Here is a 17,556-nt window from a genome sequence, read left to right as displayed (position 1 = left end):
TCAGCAAAAAAAAGCACTATCCTCACACTGAAAATCCAATGAAGCCATAAAACAATAAATGTTGATGAATGTAACTTCAGTTATATGAATGTGCTCTTCCCTCCAACGGGCTTCGCTATTACTTACTTTCACTCCCAGGGCAATAGTGAAGCCCATTAGAGGGCCACGCACGTATCAGATAGAAATATTAGTTACCTGAATGTAACTGCAGTTGTCTCAGAGTGACCTTAACCAATAACAAAGCCCATATGAGGGCAGAGGACGTGTGACATATAACTACAAAACCAGGAATTTATACTCAAGGCACCAAACATGAGTCGCCTTACAATAGTCAATTTACAGTTACATGTTAACTGCTTACGAGTCTTCACCTAAAAACATATTTGTCAAATTTAATTGAAGGCCTGTCGATATTGTGGAAGTTCACAGATCAACTGTTGGCATTTTTAATCACCTAGAAAACATCTTGTTAAATAGCAAAGTCTGTTGTCTTTCAGGGCGCAATGGAGGTTTTCGGTCTCTGAAATCACAAATAAAGTGAAGTTAATTGAGCGAGCTCTCTATTTAAGGTTGTTGCAGCCAGAAAAAATGACTCAGCAGGCCAGATTAGGCCCTAAGGCCTTGAGTTTGGCACAGGTGAGCATGTTGTCTTCAATGTGCTGTACCAAGAAAACGTTTTTTGTTGGACAGGATCTTCTTCTGAGGCCATTCAAGACCATTCAGACCATCCGACAGGTCTGTCTTAGAAGAAAGAAATATATGAGGAAAAAGTGACTGCAGACAGAGGAGTTTTATTAGCAGGTTTATATGTACAAGCTAAAGGTAAACAACATGTCGATTTATAAATATTAAATTATTGAACTAATTTAAGTTAGTCAACAAAAAAGCAGAGACCCTTACTTCCGGTGCTACATTTAAATGATCCAAGATTGATTCTAAACACATTCCTGGTGGTGGCCTGGTTTTGAAGGGACATTTAGCTTCACTTGTTTCACCAGCTGTTCCACTTCCTTCATGAAGCGGAGGCACAGCTCCTCCTGCCAGGGCAGAGCCACACACTGGACGGCGACTGGTAACCCCACACCTCCAGACACGGCCTGCACAGAGCCGCAACAGTCAGTACCAGCAGTGGTCGGCTAGCGCCATCTGCTGGCGAGCTGGAGAGCTGCATCTAACGCTGAGTGAGTTAGTTCCTTACCTCTTTAAAGAGTTTATCAAAGCGATCCTGAAAATAGCCCTTAAAATGTCGCAGCTCCTCCTCATCCTCAGCCGTCACTGTGGTAACAGGAACGACGCCAGCAGGAAAGTTGAGGAGGTTGAATATGCATGTGTACGGAAGAACACCTGGAAGCACAGGAATACATCATGTTCACTTGCTCATGAATGATTGAAGACATCCAAAGGTCATTCGCAAATTGTTGACTGAAAAAGTAATGTGATGAGCATCTCAGTCGACTGAGGGAGGAGCATAGTGTTGTCGAAGGAATTGTTTATCCCTCCGTGATTTTTCACAGAAAAGAAGGGGGGAAACAGCAGGGGTCGTACTGGTGAGCCTGCCAGGGTACATGTGGTTGTAGGCCGGTCCAATCATGGGGCACAGCAGCACGTCAATGTTGCTCCTTCTCCACTGAGCAATGGTATCTCTGATGTAATCCTGAGGACAGAGGGAAAGCTCGCATCAGATTTGATATTTTTTGAAACGCACCAGCATGATGATCGAAGCAGCGCACCTCATTTTCCGCATGGAGCCTCCAAAGAGCCTCAACGCTTCTAAATAAACAACAAAAGAGAAATCATTGGGATCAAGTCACCAATATACACCGTGGATAACTCACCCTGTGCCGAGGCTGGCCTTGAGAAACGACGCTCCTCTTGGGAACTGTTGACAATTTAAGACAGAAACAAGTCAGAAACTCCACAACTCCTGCCCTTAGCTGCTTCCCACACCCACGGCAGACAAACATTGACCAGGTCATCTCTATATGTTTGTGGACAACGCCACACCAGAACCACCACAGAAGATAAGCTCAACAAACATTAGTTTGTCATTCATTCCATTATATCAACAGTCATTACAATTTGACCTCAAAGCTAAAGGACCCTGCAAAAAAACAAAAAAAAAAACAGAATAACCACCCTGCAACTACATGTCGTCTAAGGTTTTGGCTTTCCCTTAAACTCCTCTGCTACAGTCATGGTGCTGCCATTAGAGCAGCAGAGAGCCCACGTGTGTCTGGGCTGGACTCTCATCTGGAAAAGTCAATCGCACCGATCAAACAAGGGTCATAACCAAGAGACAAAAACAGAACTGACTACAGTGCCTTTCTCCAGACAGCTGATACCAAAGTCACCAGAGGAGACGTGACAAACACAAATAAAATCGCACACGATGGAAGGCTTGTGTTTGTCATAAACAAGCCTTCCATCACTCTTGGGTATTTGCGACCTGGCATAGTGCCATGTCTCATACGAAAGTCAAAAGACAAGGCTATGCAAACCCATCTAATTCTCCCACGCTTTGTGATAGCCACGTCACTGGAGGAGCACACCAGAAGACTGGCTAGAATGTATACCAGTTTTGAATGTATGTGAGTTGGCTAGAGCAAAAAGAGAGTTAAATTTTGACATGCCTTTCCAGTTGGTTCAGTTGGAGAACAGTTTGTAACCAAATGAACGGCACAATGTCGTTCCTTTATTGACATTAAACAACAATACAGTCAGAAACAGAACTCACCAGAGGCTTCAGGAGGAATGCAATGATGCTCCGCAGCCAGAGGGGCAGGAAGTAGGGGGCCACTTGAGGTCGGAGAGTAGGGTCCAGGGGGCTGCCCTGCCTGGTAGAGGAGCAACAGTTGACATACTGGGCTTGTCTCTCTGATACACCAGCACATACAGTGACTTCTTCAGAGTGAAGGCTCCATCTGCGACAACACTCTTCACCATGAGATTTGGGAAGGCCTCGTGCAGGTTCAGGTGAGTGTAAGGAACCAGCTGTGTTGAGGAGAACAACACCACGGAGTGAGCATTTAATGAAGGCGCCTGAAACGATGGGTGTGGGATCTTACTGTGTGTCCCGCCTGCTCCAGAAGGGCTTTCACCTCTCGGACGGCGCGAGCCATGCTAGGAGAAGGTTGAGAATATCCGTCGCTTTCGAAATAACCAATCCTCAGACGGGAGCGGCTGAGGTAGATCTGTGGGAAATACGGTTTAATGGAGCCTGTGCGAGTCACACCGAAAAACCAGGGACCATCTGAAGAGGAAGTCAGTCCATTACCAGGGAAACACTTGGAGCTACGGACATTTTACAATCACCAATTCATGGCCAAAGACTGGGACATAAAAGTCTGAAAGAGCCACAAAGAATCTTTTTTCAGCTGAGAGGGTTCATTCACTGAGGTTGCTCAGACAACATGCTGAAGTTTCACTCCATTGTTCTCTGAATGGAGGATTTTCGGTCTCCACTTTGAACCTGGTGTTTCCATACATGTCAGTTGTTCAGCATCAGTATGAGTTTTAGACAGTTTAAATATAACTTTACAGCAGTAATAACTCTAAAATGATATGTATTAGCAAATTTAACTCTGAACTGTTCTACATGGGTACAATATTTACAATAACTGTCCAACAACAACAACCATACTGTATAATAATTCACTCCTGGACTTTTATTATTCAGTTTCCTTGTCACTTCTCAAAGACAATGTCCAGGCCTGGTGGGCCTTCTCACTGTCACTGACAGTGGAGCATGGTTTGGAGTGAAACTTGTGCCAAAATCTAAGTAAAATAAACTCTTTCACAAACCTAATAAACATTCGATAACACACGCTCAACATAGCTCTCTGTCTCAACTCACAGCTGAATCTGCATGTCATACATCATTGGAAAGTTCTCATTTTCTGCTTTAAGGAACTGATTCAATTGCACAGACTGTTGACCACGACATAGTCGTGGTTCTGTGACAAGAACAAAACATGTGTGCATATTATGGGACACACAGTCAAAGAGAGACAGACCTGCTCATTGAAAGGCATGGGAGGAACTGTGGGGTCCAGCCCAAACATGTGGTCCGAAAGCAGAGCCCTCATGCACAGAGCCAGACTGTCCACGTCCTTGGCCATGGGTCCAGCTGATGCAAACACTGGGGGGAAGTAAATCATGTGTCGAGATTGTTGCACAGCATGGTAATAACAAAGGCAGTTAACCTACATGACTTTTGCCCTCTGTATAAGGAGACGGTCCCTTGTAGACTGAGAGACACAAACAGCCAAGATTACACAAGTGTAATAAAGTTTGACTTGGCCAGTGGAACACATCAAACACATTGTAAGGTTGACTCATTTACCTGAGGCGGCCTGAGGTTGGCTTCAGGCCACACAGCCCACAGAAGGCAGCAGGGATCCGAATACTACCACCAATGTCTGTGCCGATACCCAGGACAGAGCCTCCTCCAGCAATAAGGGCTCCCTCTCCACCAGAGGAACCTCCACAGGTCTTTTTAGGATTCAGTGGATTCAGGGTGATCCCGAAGATGGGATTACTACACTCGTAACTGAGGGTTGAAGAAACATATATGATATGATGCGATGCAATGCAGTGCGATGCAATGCGATGCAATACGATATTTCATGTAATGTGATGTAATGTTATGTCATGTGATGTCATGTGACGTCATGTGATATAACAGACTTCATTCTTTGCACAGGTAAAAATCGCAGGAGAATCTAAGAGACGATTACTTTAGCAGGCTCTGGGGCACGTTGGTTTTGACAAATGGAATGGCGCCTTGTCTCTTCAGGACTTCAACAAACAAACCATCAGCTGCCAGTGGTTGTCCCAGGTTCTTCATCACCCCACAGGTGCAGTCATAGTTCTGGTGAGGTCAAATTCAGAGAGTATAAGTGCCATGATGACATTTCACCTAAGGAATCGCGTCATTCTGCTCACTTTGATGGCAATGTTTTCTTTGATGCTGACTGGAACTCCGTACAGCAGGCCGTCCTTGTACGAGTCCAAAGATTTCAGCTGATCGAAACTTTCCACCACAACTTCTGTGATGCAGTTTGTCTTCCTGTTCACATCCAGCATCTGTGGACAGACATGTTGAAACGATCGAAGAACAGTTTGGACCTCTGGCCATGCATCTACAATGTAGCTTTGGGATGCAGGTGTTTGTCTTTGAAAAAGTTCCTCACCTTCTCCATGTATGCATAGAACACATCCTCGGGGGTCAGGGAGCCTCCCTGGAGCGCTTCTGTCAACTCTGACAGCGACAAACTCAGAATGAAAGCAAAGTCTTTGTTTGGATGCTGAAAGACAGTCAAACAAGACATGTCCCGGTGATCAAAGTCACAGTTCTTCTGAGGTTACTTTCGCAGCATCGGAAAACAAAAATCAGTTTAACACAATCAGTTCGATAAAATACAGACATATCTTACAATATGAACGCAAAACCGCTAAATCTGATTATTGCACTTATCATAGGCAGGTTTGACGGCTTTCATTTGCATTTTTTTTAATGAATGTATTATTCATGTATTTGTGCGTGCGTGAAGCGGATGTCAAAGAACAAGTGTACATAAACAGAATTTGTCCTCACACAATGACTAATTCATTCACTTTTCTCGTTAACTGGATAACAATCGAGTCCCAAAGCGAAGCAAACTTACCGTCTCCTTGTACCGGATGACATTCTCCTGCGACCGCTGCAGACCCCTGGCTCTCCTGTCTCTGGCGCTCTGGATCTTTTTCTCGGTCTCCCTCCGGCTGATGACCCTCCGCACCAGCGCCACTACTGTCCCCGCACCACAGAAAGCCGCCGCCAAGAGCCGCAGAGCGGCCCGCATGTCCAGCTCTGACGCGGAGAGCAACTCTCGCACCTGGTCCATCATTGCGACGGTCGCAGAATCGCAGCTCTCCTGAGCGACCCCGGTATTTGCACAGCTCCACGCCTCTTCTACTTCGGGGAAAGGAACATTTCCGGAACCTTGAAGGCATCTCGGCTCGATGCTGCCGCGCACAGGGCGGCAAATAACGTACCAGCGCTTGGTATTTGACGAACACACACACTGATCCTATGGAATGATACGTGGAAAGAACTAGCAAAACCAGCCCAAAACATGCGAGTAAATCTACTGAAAAAACGTTATTATTCACAGCATAAGAAGAAACGCAAACTTCTTCTTATTAACATTTAAAACCTTACTTTCGTGAAGATGAACCCACCATGAAATGAGGGAAATGACTGATGAAATTGAATATATAAAGAAGTATAAGCATATAAGCAAACTTAGACAAAAAAAGAAAGAAAAACATCTGGGTCAACATGAGCCTGTCAATCCACAAATTCTTTTTTCGAGCCAGGCCCAACAGTATTTGATTTGGATGAGTTTGTTCCACAGTCTCAGCTGCACTGCTACGCTCTGACAGGTTGTACAGTAGGTGGGAAGACGGGCATGAAAGCAGTCTGTTCATTAAACTAGAAGCATCTGGAGACTGACCTGGAAGTGACCCACAGTTTTATCATTGACCCAAAAATGAAGCTCCTGTCAGCCATAACCAAAACATAACCAAAACAGACCAGGGACAAAGGTTCTTTTTTTATTCAGTTCTGTTCTGAGACAAAGGTTACCTTCAACACAGTGAGGTGAGCAAGTCAAACATTTTAATGAAATGTGGACTCGACCCAGACAAACACACCAGTCTCATCACATGATCAGGATCAGATAAATCAGCAAAACAGAGAAGATCCACCAGAGGATTTTTATAAAGCCTCTTTTTTCTTACGGCATCAGAAGAATGTTGGGAGCAGCAACAGCTTCATTTCACGGAGTTGAAGAGTTTGTGCGCCACCTTAAGACAAAGCCAGGACAATGCAAAAAATCAACATGATGACTATGATGGACAACAGGTCTAAATATGCTTTAAAATTACTAGCACTATATAGACACATTATTGATCATATGATCATGAGATGCATCATACACACAACACTTCTGAATGAAGTGTAATATATTTGAAGTGATATACTAGCTTGTGTACTGCAACTTTTTTTTTTGCCAGTGCCATAATTTTATCGACCCAACTGTAAAAGCACTACACATAAAATGAAAACCAGCTACAACATTGTCAACACTTGCAATACACTTGAAATCAACCCTTATCTCTCTCTCCCTGAATATTGTGGCTACATGAGGGCCAAACTTACACAGTGATCTCTGGCATGAAGGAAGTCAAACAGTTCCTCAGTACAATCCTCCTCTGTTGCAGACCGAGAACCAACTCTGGTCTCACACTTCTCCAGACGCGCTTGAGTGTGCATGCAGTGTTCGGACTCTTCGCACTTCTGTCGTAGTGTTTCCAGAGGATCCTGCAACAAATCAAAGCTCACAGCAGCTAGACAACAGAGATACTTTTGGGGAGGCATTACAACGTGGTTACATTAGATCAACCACATTCTGATCTGTTCTGAACCAAACACCCACCAGTGAGTTCGCTTACGTCGAATCAATGGTAACATTATGTCATTTGACACATTTTAGACGTCATATATAAAAATATTGAATGTGAACAAACTGTACGTTTTAAAAAAATGTTTTGGATGTCATCTGTTAATAACAGCACTGTGTATCAAGATAACATAATTTTCTATAAGGAACAATGAACAGAAACAACGATGGACAGTTCAGTGGAAAATAAAAACTGACAACACAAAAGAAACAAGGAAGGCGGAACACTGCTCTGTGTCCTGTGACCAGATTCCTCAGTAACCAGGCAAAGGACAACACATACCACCATATCCTCCTCTTCTTCCTCCTCTTCTTCCTCGTCCTGAAAGGAAAATCGGTAACTATGTTGTTTAAAATAACGCCGGTATGAGACCGCCTGTGACAGCCAGTGGCTACTTGCTAGGCTAAGTGTTGATGAAGCAACGCCGAATTCATTTATGCAGCTCCTACTTATATAGTCAGTTTAACAGGGTAACACATGTCAACATATCTACCAACCTCCTCGGGTTCGCCGTAAGCGATCATTTTCTTTTCAAAAACCATGATTTCGATGTCCTTCTTCCACTGTCAAACTGGCCAGCTGGAGGGCACCGGAAGTCACGATCACGGGAAGCGAAGCGACCTGTCAGCTTCAAAATAGTGTCATATTCCGTTAAACATTTTTTTTTAAATCTCGTCTTTTTGTTTTTTGTTGTTTAAAGTGGAGGTTCGTTTTGGCTGTAAAATATCAATATCAATATCAACATTAAAATACATAAATAAATTGTGCGTTTTCCATCAAAACGTTTTAAAATCAACATCCGCTTCATGCTGCCATCGTGCGGTAAATAATGATATTACAGTTACGTATCTGTTAGGTTTTTGTGGTTGCCCTTATACTGCAGTGTAACTAGTGACATATGAAATTGTGGATCTAAAAACTATGAATGGAAGCATAAAAATGAACAAATTCAAAGATACAAAAACGTGTAGTAGTATTTTATTAAAATATTTCGTGAAATCCATAAATAGCAACACAAGAGGCCCCTGAACAAAACTCATACAAAAGAAGGGGGAAAAAATGCCATTCTGATGATAGACATAAAAAAAAAAATCATCACCAATTTACCTTTTAAATCTCCTTAAGCAAAGGTGACATATTGTGCTGTACAACACAAGAACTTGCTAAAATGTAAAGTGTGCTGGAGGAAATTCTCCACGGTCGCTCAGCTCCTGTTCGTCCCCTGACACTGGATTTTGTAGCCCACTCTGTACGCCTGCAAATACACTCGTGCCTGATTCATTCTGAAAAACAACACATTTCAAATGTTCACTTCAAAAAGAACAAATGATCAGCAACACAAGCGGCCACTCTCTGCGATGCTAATAATGAAAACCTGTATTTGGTGCATAGATGAACTCCCAAGGGGCCGCAGCGGTCCACGTAACTCTCCCTGGATGCCTTTCTCACTGCTCGCGCTGTACTGACCACTGTGGTGACCACCGGACACGTCCTGTAACACATAAAGACTCAATAAGGTTTCAATAAAATACATGCAGTAAGGAGAAACAATCTCCTCCATTAATGTCTAGGTGCAGTACTTGACATCATTACTTATACATTAGAGTGCGACACGCTCTTTCAAACATCTCTACACTACGAATATAGAGCATAGAGTCACGTGTGGTGCCTTGATCAGCTCTATTTTTATAAGGCAAAAGCACAACTGCAAAGCACATGAATTATAATTCACTTTATCACTTACAGTTTCTCACAGCGCAGACCTGTGGTTCCTTCTGGGCATGTGCAGGTGTTGTGTGGGCTGCAGGTAGCTCCATGCTTACAAGGGGGAACACAGGGAGTGGTGACCGCTGCGAACAGAAACAACGATGGACAGCCACGAACAATTTGAATCTGATCTGAAATGATATTGCTGATATCCTAATAAGGTACCTGTTTCACACTGATGTCCTGTGAAGCCTTTGGCACAGTTGCACCTATTCAGGCCCACACACACTCCATTGTTTTTGCAAGGTTTCTGGCATTGGATCGGTTCTGAGGAGAAATCATATAGTAAACAGATGCATGGTAATAGTCAGTAAATACAAATACAACATAACATTGAAGAAAATAGTGCATACATTCATAACACAGTTCCACAATGTGCGCCCTCACCTATCTGACAGCGAGCTCCTTGCCATCCACCGACACACGTGCATTTATTGACGTCCACACACCTGCCTCCATTTTGACAGGCAGGAGTGCACAGGGCTGAGATTTAAAAAAAAAAGTCACTGGTGCTTCAACACATTAGCACAGACTTGACTCAGCTACTGCTGCTGCTGCGTTCACTTACGCATCAAGCACTGCTGGCCGCTGTAGTCGGAGGGACACTGGCACGTGTTGGGCCCCACACAGCGGCCTCCATTGGCACAGGGCAGCTCACACACCGCTGAGGAGCGTTGCAAATATGAAGGAAACTAATAATAAGCTTTTGTTCAGCTGGTGTTGGAAAACAAGAAAAGAAGAGTTCGTGCAGACGTGCAGGTAGTGTGAGGCCAACATATCTCTCTGAGACATTCTCATCAAAGTGCTTCAGGAATGTGACAGGAGTCAAAAATTTTGCGGGAAAACTAATTTAGTCTCATGAGAACACACAAAAGGATAGAACAGTGTGCACTTCATCAAAACACCTTCTTTCCCTGCAGTAGAAAGGTGAGGCTGCCGTCTTTGGATCGGTAATACCTGTGTGGCAGCCTGTTCCAGTCCAGCCAGGGGAACAGAGACACTTGTTCCAGCGCATGCAGGTGCCGGCGTGGGCGCAGGGCGGGGAGCACATGGCTGAAACACACACATCACATCAGAGTCGCTCAGTATTAGAATAATCATCCCTGCAACAACTCAAGCCTCGCGACTCTCAGGTGACCACCTGACGTGGTGGAGATCACAGTTACATTGACCAGGTTTTAAACCAGAAAATACTATTTTGATGTCAACTAATTTCTTGCTAAATTCAGGCGTCTGTCACTTTCTTGCTGCTAAAGTCAGATAACCCTTCACCACTGAATATATTTAGTGATATTCTGACCCAACTAGTGGGTAAGGACTGAAAAAATATGTGTCACAAATCCCCTTTCAGTGGGTCGCAGGCCTTTTCCTAATCTATTAAACCATTACTTTGTTTATATTGTGTCATTTTAGGTTCAAACTGCACTTTTCTTGGTCTTTAATATGTATTTAATATTCCTGAATTGGGTCACACAAGTAGTAGTGGGTCCCAAATCTGGCCCAGTGGAGAACCCCAGCTTCATATGATCAAGTAATTTAACATGATAAGTTAACATTTATATGTTAGCATCTATTAATTTATTTGTATTTCTATTAAATGAAATGTTTTTACACAATAGATGTCTAACACAATTTGCAATCAATTGCCACAGCGACAGCAAAGTAATTTCTGTAAAATAACATTTTTTTTTTGTTTTTTAGGACAAACTATTTCCACACGTTCTTCAAGTCGAAACATAACCTATAATATCCACTTTACTCTGGCTGAGTAATGATGTGTACCTGAGCATCCTTGGCCGGGGTAACCTGGGGGGCAGTCGCAGCTGTTTGGGGCAACACACACCCCATAGTTCTGACACGGCGGGTCACACACAGCTGCAATGAATGAATATGAATAGAGCATGTCAATAATAAATACAATATTTTGCGGATGTTTCAATCACATAAGGTGAGCTGTTTGACTTACGGTCGCACTGCGTCGGATCATCCGTCCGCACCAGGAAGCCCGCTCTGCAGGTGCAGTTGAAGCCACCAGGTTGGTTGACACATAGCTGCTCACACCCTCCGTTCGTAAAGTCTCCACACTCATTCACATCTCGAGATGAAAGAAAGAACAGCATTTTTCCCCAGGAATTTCAGTTGGGAGCACAAAAGACGCACTTTACAGAGCAGAACGTATCCCTACCTTCGCAGGTTCGGAGGTCCTGGCTCAGCTTCCACCCGACCTGACAGCTACACTGGAGCTGGCCTTCTGCTGTAACTGTGCACATGTGATCACAACCTCCGTTTCTGAGTGCACAAGACTTGGCATCTACAAGAAAACATAACAACATGAGTGTTTTACAAATAAGTTGGAATGAAAACGTTATCACAAACAGAAAACTCAGTTGAAAAAGCAGCGTACTGGTGCAGGTAAGGTTGTCGGTGTCCAGCAGGAGCGGAGCTGGACAGTGGCAATTATGTCCTCCAGGGAAGTTAGTGCAGGTGTGTGAGCAGCCGCCGTTCTGCAGTTTACATTCATCGATATCTAAATGCAAGGAGAGGCACAGACGGCAGTGAACCGGAACATATTCTCCAACGCACACACACTTGCAGTGCATTTTGCATCAGCAGCTAAATGAAAACTCATCCTGTTCAAACAGCAGAAAATGATAGTGCGGCATGTCAGAGAGAAACTGACCCACACAGCTGCGTCCATCAATGTGGAGCTGGTATCCAGGTCTGCAGGCACACTGGAACCCTCCCGGGGTGTTGAAGCAAACATGCTCACAGGTTCCATTCTGGGACAAACACTCATTTATATCTGTGAAGCCGACGACAGGCTCAGTCAGCACGGTGCAGGTGAGTTGAGTCTGATATGAGTAAACAATCTTAGCCAAGCTTAAAGAAGAAAACGCCTCAGAAAGTCTCTGAATCTTCATAACAGGAGAAGCTCAAGGCATCAGGTGGAGAGCATAAATAAAACTTGGCAACTGAACTTGGATAAAATGAACCAAGGCGAGCAGCGTGTGAAATATAGCACCTCACTGCCTGTGTGTGTTCAGGTACTCTCGTATCAAGCAAGAATTTAGAGCATTAAATCGCAAAATATTCACTCAGCTTGTCGTGCCAGTATAGTCTGCTCCGCCTCCACGCCCACTTACCTCCACTGCTGTACTCAGAGCTCAGATCAGCGCTCACCTGTACAGTTGCGTCCATCCTGGTTCAGCAGGTAGCCGGACGAACACTGGCATCTGTGACCTCCGACCTCATTGGTGCAATTGTGATCGCAGTGGCCGTTGTTGACAGCACACTCATCGACATCTGTAAACACACAGGTGCTTTGAAAAAGGTGAGATAATTTGGGAGCATGTAAAGAACATGTAAAGAGCATATACAGGACTGTCTCAGAAAATTAGAATATTGTGATAAAGTTCATTATTTTCTTTAATGCAATTAAAAAAACAAAAATGCCATACATCATGGATTCATTACAAATCAACAGAAATATTGCAAGCCTTTTATTATTTTAATATTGCTGATTATGGCTTAGAGCTTGAGAAAACTCAAAAATCCTATCTCAAAAAATTAGAATCTTTCCTCAGATCAAGTAAAAAAAAAAAGTATATCAGCAAAACAAAATCAAACATTTGAAAATCTCCATTAATGCACTCAGTACTTGGTTGGGAATCCTTTTGCCTGGATTACTGCATCAATGCGGCGTGGCATGGAGGCAATCAACCTGTGGCATTGCTGAGGTGTTATGGATGCCCAGGATGCTTCAATAGCGGCCTTTAGCTCAATTGCACTGTTGGGTCTGGTGTCTTTCAGCTTCTTCTTCACAATACTCCACAAATTCTCAATGGGGTTCAGGTCAGGGGAATTGGCAGGCCAATCGAGGACAGTAATGCCATGGTCAGTACACCAGTTACTGGTGGTTTTGGCACTGTGGGCAGGTGCCAGATCATGCTGGAAAATGAAATCATCATCGCCATAGAGCTTTTCAGCAGACGGAAGCATGTAGTGCTCTAAAATCTCTTGGTACACAGCAGCATTTACTCTGGACTTGATGAAACACAGTGTACCAACACCAGCAGCTGACATGGCTCCCCAAACCATCGCAGACTGTGGGAACTTCGCACTGGATTTCAAGCAACTTGGATTTTGCTCCTCTCCAGCCTTTCTCCAGACTGGCGCCTTGACTTCCAAATGAAATGCAAAACTTGCTTTCGTCTGAAAAGAGGACTTTGGACCACTCTGCAACTGTCCAGTGTCTTTTCCATAGCCCAAGTCAGACGCTTCTTCCGTTGTTTTGAATTCAGAAGTGGCTTGACCATGGGAATACGGCTATTGTAGCCCAATTCCCGGACATGTCTGTGAACAGTGGCTTTTGATACCTGGACTCCAGCTTCAGCCCACTGTCTTTGAAGCTCCCCCAAATTGTGAAAGCGGCTCTTCTTCACAATGCTGTTAAGGCTGTGGTCATCTCTCTTGGTTGTGCAGCGTTTCCTGCCACATTTCCCCCTTCCAACAGACTTTTTATGAATGTGCTTTGAAACTGCACTCTGTGAACAGCCTGCTTTTTGACAAATTTCTTTTTGTGTCTTACCCTCCTGATGGAGGGTGTCAATGATGGCCCTCTGGACAGCAGTCAGATCAGTAGTCTTCCCCATACTTGTGATTTAGTTTACTGAACCAAGCTGAGTGTTTTTAAAGGCTCAGGAAACCCTTGCAGGTGTACTTTTTCTTGATATTCTAATTTTTTGAGATAGGATTTTTGAGTTTTCTCAAGCTCTAAGCCATAATCAGCAATATTAAAATAATAAAAGGCTTGCAATATTTCTGTTGATTTGTAATGATTCCATGATGTATGGCATTTTTGTTTTTTGTAATTACATTAAAGAAAATAATGAACTTTATCACAATATTCTAATTTTCTGAGACAGTCCTGTACAGTATGTATGTGAAATATATGGAAATATCTGATGAATATGATCATATTATGGAGACATTACTGTTGAAAGTTCGGCAGTCTGCATGTATTTTGCAACTACAATGTCCAGAAGTGGCTAATGCGATGGCGCATCATCACCTCAAACCTACCAAAACAAGAGAATCCGTTTCCATTAAAACCCTGAAAGCACTGGCAGAAGTACGATCCGATGATGTTGCCGCAGCGTGCGTTTGTGTCACAGCCATGACCCCCCGACAAGCACTCATTCTCATCTGCGACAAGACACACACACTTTGACTTTGTCTCGTGTCATGAATCCTTAATGTGGACAACGTTACATCAAACAGCGAGTCACACTGGCGCAGGTAAGCTGACCTCCTGCACGGGAAATGGAGATCTCCTCGGAGGGACGGCGGCACTAATTGCTTACCTTCGCAGTGTGTGCCGTTTCCACGGTAACCTGGCGGACAAACACACTGGTAGCTCCCAGGTGTGTTCTCACACACAGCCGGACCGGCACACGTCGCAGGACCGTTTGCGCACTCGTCCACATCTGGGACAGAAACGGGAGCTGTTTAGAATATGTCACAGCTGTGAACAGGAAGCTGCTTCTGAAGGGGTTAGTGATGTGAGGCATGTGTGGCAGACAGTCCATCCAAGAGTCAGTCGTGCACAAGGTACCTTGACACTTTGTCAAGTTGGGACAAGTCGAGCCTGAAAAACCAAAGATATCTCAGCAGTTGCATCAGCTTAAAATATCTAGAGTCAGCACATTCCCATGGATTTGCTTTTCCTCATCGCAGTGACAATAGTGATGATCATATAACTTACCGACACATTCTGAGGTGACGGGTTTGAAACCCGGCTGGCACAGACACAGAAAACTCCCAGGTGTGTTGATGCACAGACTTCCCCGACGTGAGCTGCAGAACTCCTCAGTGCTGCATTCATCAACATCTGCGAGAGGAACAAAGGTGAAGGAGGAGGAGGAGGAGGAGGCAAAAGAAGAGGAGACTTCTTTAAACATATATGGGGATATATACTGTAGGTAACACAAATCATCATTGAAAGGATTGAACTGTTGTGAAATGTTCTATTTGACATTTGAACCTTGAGAATTATTGCCCTCACCCTCACAGCTTTGTCCATTTTGGGACATCACAAATCCCGTCGTGCAGGAGCAGCTGAAGCTTCCTGGGGAGTTGGTGCATATGGCCTGACTGTTGCACGCCCACAGACCAGTAACAGCAGCCACGGCACACTCGTCGATATCTACAGAGCACATACAAGTCACATGACTACGCCAAGCCGCTGCTACGTTACCTAGCTTCCACCACCAAACATACCCTGGCACGTCCCTTGGACCATCAGGTAACCTCTGTGACATCTACATGAGTAGGAGCCTGGAGTATTGGTGCAGCTGGCGTGAAGAGCACAAGCACCATCTTGTTCACATTCATCAACATCTGTTGAGGGAGAACAGGAAATACAGGCAATCTCACTTGATTCCCTACTAAACACAGCACACCAGAACTGTTGGGAAGCAACGTGGGCGGAAATTGTTTAGCTTTATCGGAGTGACGGTCCAATGTTTTACTGGTGTCAGAACAATGGAATACAAGCAAATACAATATTAAATACTTCACCAACTACATCACATAATCCATCAGTTATTACATCATTCATGTGAATGTAGATTCTGACCTTCACAAGTGCCTTCCTGCAGGCTGAAGCCGACAGGGCAGGTACAGGTGTCACGCATCAGAGTCATGTCTGACGGGCAGCCACAACTTTCATCTCCAATCCTAATCTGGTTTCCTGGACACTGAGTGGTAACAGGCCCGGAAACCTGGGTAATTGCTTCATGAGCTGAAGACGGTGCTGCTGTTGAATAAATAAAATTGAATGTGAAACCTAACCTACTGTAGGTCCAAAAGTCTCCGTACAGGAAGATCTATGCTAAAATAGAAATCAAACACGAAGCTCACCTGTCATTGGATGGACGGCCTGTGTAGTCGTAGATGAGGAGTCTGTGCAGATATACGACAAGGTGAAATACATTACCGCGGAAATAAACACTGTAAAAAGCAAGAGTAACACTGACCTGTAGCAGAACTGGAAGGTTTGGTCGCGACTGCTGTCATGGAAGCAGCTGCATATGAAATAAATGAAAAAAGATAAACACAAGATAAAACACCACCGGTTGAAGAAGTAAAACAGAACTCACTTGTCCAAGGTATAACAGTCTCAGTCGTTGCTGCAGAAAAGTAAAAAAAAGGGTGAATTGAACATGAGAATTTTAATTGAAAAATGGGAAAGGCTGACAAACCTGTAGCTGCCGGGAAGCTTGATGTAGAGTCGCTTGAATTTCCAATTTCAGTCTGAATATGAGCCAGAAAAATAACATGCACTGTTTTAGACACTAAAATGAACTATCACATTTACATTTCGTTATGTTAATATTATATTATCTTTAATAGACTATTGCAGTGTCCCTCTGAACGCATCTGAAAACATTTAAAAAGTCATTCAACTCCATCGTCCATGTAAATTAGTGTGGAGTGTATTTGAAAAGAAACTTCTCTCAGGCTTTCCGTCTTGCCTCATCCATATCAACTGAAGATCCTGAGTCTTCCACGGCTTGAGTCTCCTTTGTCTGGGTCAGAGGTTCTGCTGCTGTAACACCCAGCACCAGCACCAGGGTCCAGAGGTGAGCCATGACCTGAGATGAAAAAAAAACCAAATGTATATCAGTCCTTTAAACATACAAACTTGAGCAATATTGAGCCTTTTAAAATGACGAGATCATTTCCCTCCTGAGTCGCAGCAGCCACAAGTCAGGACAAGTCAGACAAGACAGAAGAACCGAGCCTGTTATTATCATCACCCCCTGGGCTGGAGGGCCAACAAAAGCTTGCCACAAAGCTGGAATTTCAACTGCATTTGTTTTGCATTTCAATCAAATCGTGTATCTTTGGCTTCGATGGCGTTTACCATATTGTTTACACAGCAATATTCAACACTATTATTCAAAGAATCTTAAAATCTCTACTGAACATCTGATGCTATCGAATAAAAATCATACAGAATCAGTGAAGAGATTTAGGAACATACCCGGATGTTAAGGACTTCCCGGTTTAACATTGAGTTTTTCCAGCACTTGCTTCCGATCCGGTCCAGATGTGGACTCGCGCAGCTCCAGGCCAGATCTGTGTGATGACTGGACCTTGCAGAAGAAGCTTTACATCCTGTCCGGGAGTTCTGCACTTCCCATTCCTCAACTCCCCCCGGAGCGCAGCAGCCGCGGCGGCAGGCTGGAAGTGGAAGTAGCCGCGTCTGAACCCCAGCGT

General features: G+C 44.0%; 3 protein-coding genes across 3 annotated transcripts; all 3 read right to left on the bottom strand.

Annotated features, from left to right (window-relative positions):
- Positions 1-788: 788 nt before the first annotated feature.
- On the bottom strand, positions 789-5,952 carry LOC128746808 (vitamin D3 hydroxylase-associated protein). Its single transcript, XM_053844144.1, has 15 exons — positions 5,667-5,952; positions 5,193-5,306; positions 4,945-5,085; positions 4,737-4,870; positions 4,343-4,549; positions 4,207-4,247; positions 4,014-4,138; positions 3,066-3,191; positions 2,894-2,991; positions 2,735-2,834; positions 1,836-1,879; positions 1,731-1,770; positions 1,546-1,654; positions 1,199-1,344; positions 789-1,097 (listed from the first exon to the last, which is right to left on the bottom strand). The coding sequence occupies exons 1-15, from the start codon at positions 5,886-5,888 to the stop codon at positions 936-938; spliced, it is 1,809 nt and encodes a 602-aa protein (XP_053700119.1). The 5' UTR covers positions 5,889-5,952; the 3' UTR covers positions 789-935.
- Positions 5,953-6,584: 632 nt separating this feature from the next.
- Positions 6,585-8,128, bottom strand: LOC128747450 (cytochrome b-c1 complex subunit 6, mitochondrial). Its single transcript, XM_053845344.1, has 4 exons — positions 8,004-8,128; positions 7,789-7,827; positions 7,205-7,366; positions 6,585-6,849 (listed from the first exon to the last, which is right to left on the bottom strand). Exons 1-4 carry the CDS (start codon positions 8,046-8,048, stop codon positions 6,817-6,819), a joined length of 279 nt encoding a protein of 92 aa, XP_053701319.1. The 5' UTR covers positions 8,049-8,128; the 3' UTR covers positions 6,585-6,816.
- A 499-nt stretch (positions 8,129-8,627) lies between these two features.
- Positions 8,628-16,582, bottom strand: si:ch211-221n20.8 (fibrillin-2). The gene is made up of 24 exons (XM_053848015.1): positions 16,536-16,582; positions 16,434-16,463; positions 16,311-16,358; positions 16,195-16,236; positions 15,911-16,090; positions 15,553-15,672; positions 15,338-15,478; positions 15,038-15,163; positions 14,888-14,920; positions 14,637-14,759; positions 14,356-14,478; positions 12,454-12,576; positions 11,954-12,076; positions 11,678-11,800; positions 11,459-11,584; positions 11,240-11,368; positions 11,056-11,148; positions 10,231-10,326; positions 9,842-9,937; positions 9,661-9,756; positions 9,439-9,540; positions 9,251-9,356; positions 8,882-8,998; positions 8,628-8,789 (listed from the first exon to the last, which is right to left on the bottom strand). Exons 3-24 carry the CDS (start codon positions 16,348-16,350, stop codon positions 8,711-8,713), a joined length of 2,337 nt encoding a protein of 778 aa, XP_053703990.1. The 5' UTR covers positions 16,351-16,358; positions 16,434-16,463; positions 16,536-16,582; the 3' UTR covers positions 8,628-8,710.
- Between the last annotated feature and the right edge of the window lie 974 nt (positions 16,583-17,556).

The sequence above is a fragment of the Synchiropus splendidus genome, chromosome 1 (assembly GCF_027744825.2).
Source record: "Synchiropus splendidus isolate RoL2022-P1 chromosome 1, RoL_Sspl_1.0, whole genome shotgun sequence".
NCBI classification, from domain to species: Eukaryota; Metazoa; Chordata; class Actinopteri; order Syngnathiformes; family Callionymidae; genus Synchiropus; species Synchiropus splendidus.
Note: the sequence above shows the minus strand (reverse complement) of the source record. Positions and strands in the feature narration are given on the sequence as shown.